The following is a 7,018-nucleotide window of genomic DNA, read 5'->3' as shown; positions in this document are numbered from 1 at the left end:
TAATAGGAGACAAAGTAATTATAAAGACAAAGTAATTTGAGAACACGTTAATTGCTGGGAGGATCTGGAAAGGCCTGATGTAAGAAGTAGCACTTAAACTGAGCTTGGAAGGAAACAAGAAGTTCTGAGTTAAAGGTTATGGGGTGTGCCATTCCTGGTATCAAGGCTTGTTTACGTAAAGGTGTGACAGTGAGCAATGGAATGTTGTTATATGGGAAATGACCAGACCAGTTTGGCTAGAATTTAGTAAGTGGTAATAATGTGTATTAAACCTAGAAAACATAAGTTAGAATAAGACTGTGAAGTTTTTAAGAAGAAGAGAGAGTCATTGGAGTTTGTTGGGACAGGGGAATGACATGGATAAACTTATCCTTTAGCAATCAAATTTGGCATGGAGGAGGACAAGGCCAACTCTAGCTCCAGAACATTTCCAAGCTCATAAAGCTAGTAAGTAGCAAATGAAGGATGACCTACATCTTTTTTTACAATTTTTTTTTTCTACTAAGGTCCATAGTAAACAAGATCAACAATAAAGGTTTGGAATCATTGAACAAAGGTTAGTTCAGTAAATCCAGAAATTAATTGGAGTACTAGCCGATAAGCTCAGGAGCCCAAAAAGGACAACTGAGACTGTACTTTAAAGTAGCTGGGGAAAAGAAAAGTTTTTTTGGTGGCAAAGCATTCCCCTTAGAGTTCATTTAGTTGCTAAGGAACACAGGGCTAAAGATAGGAAAATTACTACAAATCTTGATTCTCCACATGGAAGAAATGTTTGCAAAAAGCCATTTTCAACATGAAAGTTGAGAACAGAGCATGTGAGAATAGGAAAGAAAACAGCAATAGAAGGAAAGTGATGGATCAATGGTGACAGTGACTGACAAGTAATAAAATAGACTAGCTATATGATAAAACTACTAAAATAACTCATTGTTGCCCTCTAATCACGGGAGGGAGGAAAAAGAATAAGGAAATAGGACATTCAGTGTTACATTTTACAGTGAAAAGCTAAGTCATAATGAGGAGAAAACTAGTCTATACATTGGCAACACAACAGAACTAATTGGGCCCCAATCTTCTGGTGAAGGAAAAGGTAGACAGATTAAAGGTAGGAATAAGTAAGTCTGATGCAACTGTATACTATTGCATCTAGCTAGTATGAAAGAATTCCCATTCTTTAAAGAATCTGATAAGGTTGGAAAACAGTTCTAACTTTCTATGAGTTATTAATGAAAAAATGTTCCATTTTTAACAGTGCCTGTTACCAAACATAACACATTCAGATGGTGAAGCAGATAAAAGACTCTTCTCAAGTTCAAATCCTACCTCAGATACTAGCTTTGTAAACCTGGACAAGCCATTTAACCCTGTTTGCCATAGTTTCCTCATCTCTAAAATGGCAAACCACTCCTGTATCCTGACCAAGAAAACTAAAAATCAGTCACAAGGAATCAGACACGACTAAACAAAATAACAAACATATTGGCAGAAAAATCATGTTCTGTTTTCTTCTGTTTTTAGAAGTGTCTGTCATTCATTTCTTTTTTTTTAAGTTTATTTAATTTAGAATTTTTTCCATGGTTACATGGTTCATGTTCTTTTCCTCCCCTCCTCACACCCTCCTGTAGCCAATGAACAATTCCACTGGGTTTTACATGTCATTGATTAAGACATATCCATATTATTTATTGCACTAGGATAGTCGTTTGGATTCTACATCCCCAATCATATCCCCATTGAACCATGTGATCAAGCAGTTTTTATTCTGTGTTTCTACTCTCACAGTTCTATCTGGATGTGGATGTCATTCATTTCTGATGATCAAAAATTAGAGCCCTTTGCCTTCCCCAAACACTGGAGCCCAAACTAAATTTTTTTGATACCTTTAAATTTATACACACCTATTATCCAGTATATTCTCACGTAAACTGTCCTATGTAACAAAAAAAATTTAGGAAAACAAAGATAAAAAAAATTTGCCAATTTTGACAGATTATATAACACTCTTCTTTTAGAGGCCTCCACCTCTATGCATTGTCATCATTTTTCTCCTGACACAACAGGCCCTTAAAAAGTTAACTGAATGAATACTATTTCTCACTTTGGCCTTTGTTCACATTGTTTTCCTGAACCAGACTTCTATCCCCTCCTTAAATATCAGCAGTTTCTCTAAGGAATGTTTTATTCAATTTTTATTTCCTTCATGAAATATTTTCTGCCCATTCCAATTCTTCCACAGTTCTCTTTTGAATTACTGTGACACTTAACAGTATGGTCCTGTCAAATCAGCCTCTTGCCTGTTTCTGATACATGACAGTCTTCTGGTTTTTCTGTCTTTGCACAGGCTATTAGTCCCCACACCTGGAATATACCCTCTCTTCACCTCCAATACAGAATCCCTAGCTTCTTTCAAAGAATGTCTGAAGGCAGGCAGGAAGGTAGCAGTAGAAAGGGAGACTTTAGAGAAAGGGCAACATCAATGGAGTGATATCTTAAGAGGAGATGGGAAAGGTGAGATAAAAAAAAAAAAACAAGGCAGGTTACTTAAGCAGGTTGGTGGTCAGTAGTAGAGTAGATGACCTGGAGTCAGGAAAACTTGAATTCAAATACTCTCCTCATACAGTTACTAGCTGTGTGATCCTGGACAATCATTTGAGTTTCCTTACCTGTAAAATGGGGATAATAAAACTCCTAAGGTTGATCTGAAGACAAAGTGAGAAAATATTTGTAAAGTGCTTTGCAAATTTTAAAAGTACCACTTAAGTATTAGCTATTATACATAAACACATAATAAAAGGAAGTCTTGCTAAATTGGTAAAGATGAAAACCACTTAATCTTCGATCTTAGAGATGGAGAGGATGGGTCAAGATAGAAGTTAAAAGGAGGGAAGATGGAGGAGTTTGGGATGGAAAGTTTGCCATCTGGTAAGTGATTGGAAATGTGAACCATGGGTGCTTGCAAAGATTTAGAATAGTTAATGTAGGGAATAAGGAATTAATGAGACAAATAAAAGGACTGCGAGTAGCAGCTCTTAATAGTTCATGATTCTTATAAGGCAACTTTTTATATAGGCAGTAATAGTCAGTTTATATTCAGGAATTGTGTGGGAGAGGAGGCATTATACAAATTATTTTCATTTGGGGACTGCTAATTCCTAAAATAATGAAAACAGCACCATATCCAGAAAAGCCCCAACAACCAAATGTACACGCACCAAAACATCATAATCTTTCAAAAGCTGATTTTGTTTTTACAGTAAATAAAATCATGAGGGTGTAGTGGGGGAGATACTATCTTTGGCCAAGAATTGCACACAAGACGCTAGATAAAAACACTCAATTAAAACTTAGCATTCCTTTTTATTATACTGAATTCAGTAACATTTTTCTAAACATCAGTTTTTTTCAGGAACTATTTGTTTATGATCATATCAGTTTTATAAACATAATACATAATTTACAGAATAAGATTCTATACATACTACAATGCAAAAAGATACACTCAAGTCCACAAACATTCAATGCAACCCCCTCCAGTCAACTTTCCTAGTTAGAGCCTATGTGTTTATTATTAGACTGCCAAACTTTAATTTGATTGAGGATATTCTTGAAAGCTAAAATATGCAAATAACTGAAATACCTTTATAAAAGCATGAAACTTATCAAAAGGAAATACAGTCATTCTTGCTATTCTTATTGAAAAAGAAAACATTGCAACATAGCCTAAGATTCCAAATAAATAACAATGATAAAAGATTATGCAAAGGTATATTGTTTACAGTTAACTTTTGGTCTCAGCAACAACTTCATTTTATTTATAGTCAGGTTTCTATCCATTCTCTGTCTTTTTGGTACTATTGCACCAGACTACTTAAAATACTCAATGCTATCAGATAAATACCTACTTCAAAATTTGACAAAAAAAACTTTTCTTCAGCAGTATGAATATTGCCTAAATAGCTTTAGAAATTTATAAATAAAAATTACATGTTTATGCTGCAAATTGTACTTCATATTGTGAGCCAACTTATATTATTTCAGTTTAAGAGATGTCAACCAAATCAACATTATAACATTTGCTAATTTACAGTTCAAATTAAGACAATATTAGAGTAGTCAGAATAAAGTCCAATTTTTAAAGCGAAAAAATTGTCTGGGCACTTCATCTAGCATTCTATATAAATATGGTACTTTTCAAAAGTATGTTATTTTGATTGGATCATCAGTAACAATGACAAGAAAAGGTGACTTATCTTTCTAACTAGAAAGGAGGTTAATTTACAGAGGCCTAAAGAGCCCAGACTAGACATAGTAGACTTGATTGGCTCTTAGCTACTTACAATGCATATTGACATCCGTATTTAAGAATTATCTGTATTCAGCTTAGAAGGTGTTTCTTCCCAAGAAATTGAACTTTTCTGTCAAATGCACTTGATCGAATGGGTGAATTTGGTTCATAAAATGGATTCATTGCAAACTAAAGGATGCAAAATGAGAGACTGTTAAAAGATACAATGTTTATAAAACTTCTAAGCTTCAAATTTAACTTAAGATGCCTGAATATAAGTTTTCATAAACAACTAAAGATAAATCAAAATAAGAGTCTCTGATGTAAATTTAAAAAAATTGTTATGATGATACGTCTGGACGTATCTGTGGTTCTTGAAAAGTTTGTTTGTTTTGAATTTCTGGTTTTAAAGATACTTAGGATGACAAGCATTAAAAAAAGACTTCACATAGGCATATGAAAAGCTAATGTTTACTAGTAATCCTGTTAATAAAACCTCAATTCTTCCCTTTCTACCACTGAAACTTGAGATTCCCTCTCTATACAGCTCAGGCAGATGTTCCTATTTCCCTTCCTACCAGCCTACAGATATTATAACAACTAATGACATAGTTTTTATACTATAATTTGCTTGTTATGCTATTAATGTACAAAATATATTTTAAATCACGTCACATTTTTTTTTTTGCTTTGGTAATAGTTTAATTCCCAAAAAATGTTAATTTTCCAGGCTACCTAAAATATTAAAATATAGCATGACTTGAAATTAGACTTACATTTTAGTGTTTCCTGTTAGATTACAACTTACATGCTTTTTAAAAATAAAATATTCTCCCTTCATTTTTTATTATGAACTTAATCAATAGCTATATTCAAAATACAAAAGAACAGAAAACAAGAACAACACATGAATCTGAATTTATGTAGCTTGCTTTGCCCTGCTTGTCTGTGTCCCTTTCTGAACTTCTTTCTGTTCTCTTGTTTATTTTTAAAAATGTTTCATTGCTGTACCCTTCTAACCTTTTTGTTTTACTCTCACTATCCAACTTTTATGTGCTTTCTTGATTCTTTTCTTAAGGAGGCTGGCTCCAGAACTTCTATTTTCCTGCTAAAAACAATTCAATTATGTGCTAAAACAAATGTTTAAGCAAATATTAAAAAGAGTACAGTGGGGAAATGAAGTGAGGTGGGGGAAAAGCTAGGTCAAAATTTAAAACTGGTTATAGATATCCATGGTTTATCAGTATAAAAGCACTAAAATGGGAGGTAGGAAGCTTTGGTGCTAGTTTGAGTTCTGACATAATTACCTCAAACTGTCTGTCTGGGGAACCCAGATTCCTCAATAGACTTTACACACTTTCTAAAGTCCTTTCCAGTTCTGAAATTCCAGGACTCTAATCCACAAAGTAGAAAATCTAGATGTGCCAAGAATCAGGTGTACTTTTCAGTATGTTTTACCAGAGCAAACAAAAACAAGACGGAAAAAAAAAGATATTAACATGGAAGCCCAATGTGGAATTCTATTTTATGTTCTTCATTCATTTGAAACTCCAGAAACCATTCAATAATTACTTATTAAACTGGTAGCTTATTAAATACTACAGCTACTTTTCAGACCATATCTATCAATTCACTTTTTTAAAATGAACTAAAGTTCAGATGCTTCATTTTCAGTAATTATTAAATAGTGTTCATAATGTGCATAACATTATGAACATTAACTTTAAATTCAAAGTCCCTGTCGTTGGTCAGTTTTTTATCATATTATATACAAGATATCCCTTTCTATGGTCTGAAATTTAGAAATTAAAAAAATTACAAAAAGTAACCTACCTTTATATATAAATCATAGACATCACTAAAGAAGTTCTTTATTCCATCTTCTTGTCTTACATCATGAAGCATAATAAATCTCATATGTAAAATAGTTAAGTACATCACATTTTATTCTTAAAAATGGAAAAAAAAACAATGGAAAGCCAACAGTTAGTATTATAGTCATGTAAGGATATAGTCATATCAGGAAAAGCAGCAGTCTATGCAGTAGCATAAAACTCGACCAGCAATGGTTGGGAAGGGCACCCAACTTCTACATAATGATCCCTTAGAGCTGCACATTGATATAGCTTTAAAATGTAATACTATCTGTTTATATGTCTATGAACCTGTATGTATTATCTAAGCAATATTATCTACTTTATTTTGCAAAATATCTCTCAATTACATTTTAATGTGGTTTGGGCTACATTTGGGAGTACTATAGACACCTCTGGTCAAATGGATAGAGTACTGGTCCCAAAGTGAGGTAGGCAGTTTCAAGTTATACCTCTAACATATTGGCAGTTGTTAATGAACAAGTCATTCAATTTCAGTAATTTAAAATTTAGTTGTTTGGAGAAGCTTTATGGTAAAGAGGGTTAATACATTAAAATTATGTGATCTTGCATGTCTTGAACCGAATTATCCTCAATCTACCTATGACTTTATAGTTTTAAGAGACCTGTCCAAGGCAATAATTTTCATGCCAGAGACAGGATTAGAACCCATGTCTTCCTTATATCAAATCTAGCATTCTATCTGGTAGGCCAAAACTGATTGCCCAAGAAATTTAATATAGTATTTAACTAAAAAACTTCTTTCAAAAATAAACTAGAAACAGGATTTTATATATAAGGTTAGATAAAACTTAGTTTTTAAAATATATAAATTTAAAATATATATATATATATATAT

At 32.8% G+C, this 7,018-nt stretch overlaps 1 protein-coding gene across 1 annotated transcript in view; it reads right to left on the bottom strand.

The window, feature by feature from the left end:
- Nucleotides 1-3,337: 3,337 nt before the first annotated feature.
- The window catches only part of TRAPPC2 (trafficking protein particle complex subunit 2), a 12,726-nt gene continuing 9,045 nt past the window's right edge, over nucleotides 3,338-7,018 (bottom strand). Inside the window, exons 3-4 of the mRNA XM_044669270.1 lie at nucleotides 6,119-6,229; nucleotides 3,338-4,474 (exon numbers count right to left, since the gene is read on the bottom strand). Of these exons, the coding sequence (XP_044525205.1) occupies nucleotides 4,376-4,474; nucleotides 6,119-6,229 (210 nt within the window). The 3' untranslated portion in view covers nucleotides 3,338-4,375. The remainder of the gene's footprint in view (nucleotides 4,475-6,118; nucleotides 6,230-7,018) is intronic.

The sequence above is a fragment of the Gracilinanus agilis genome, chromosome 3, assembly GCF_016433145.1.
Source record: "Gracilinanus agilis isolate LMUSP501 chromosome 3, AgileGrace, whole genome shotgun sequence".
NCBI classification, from domain to species: domain Eukaryota; kingdom Metazoa; phylum Chordata; class Mammalia; order Didelphimorphia; family Didelphidae; genus Gracilinanus; species Gracilinanus agilis.
This window is presented reverse-complemented; position numbering and strand designations above follow the sequence as displayed.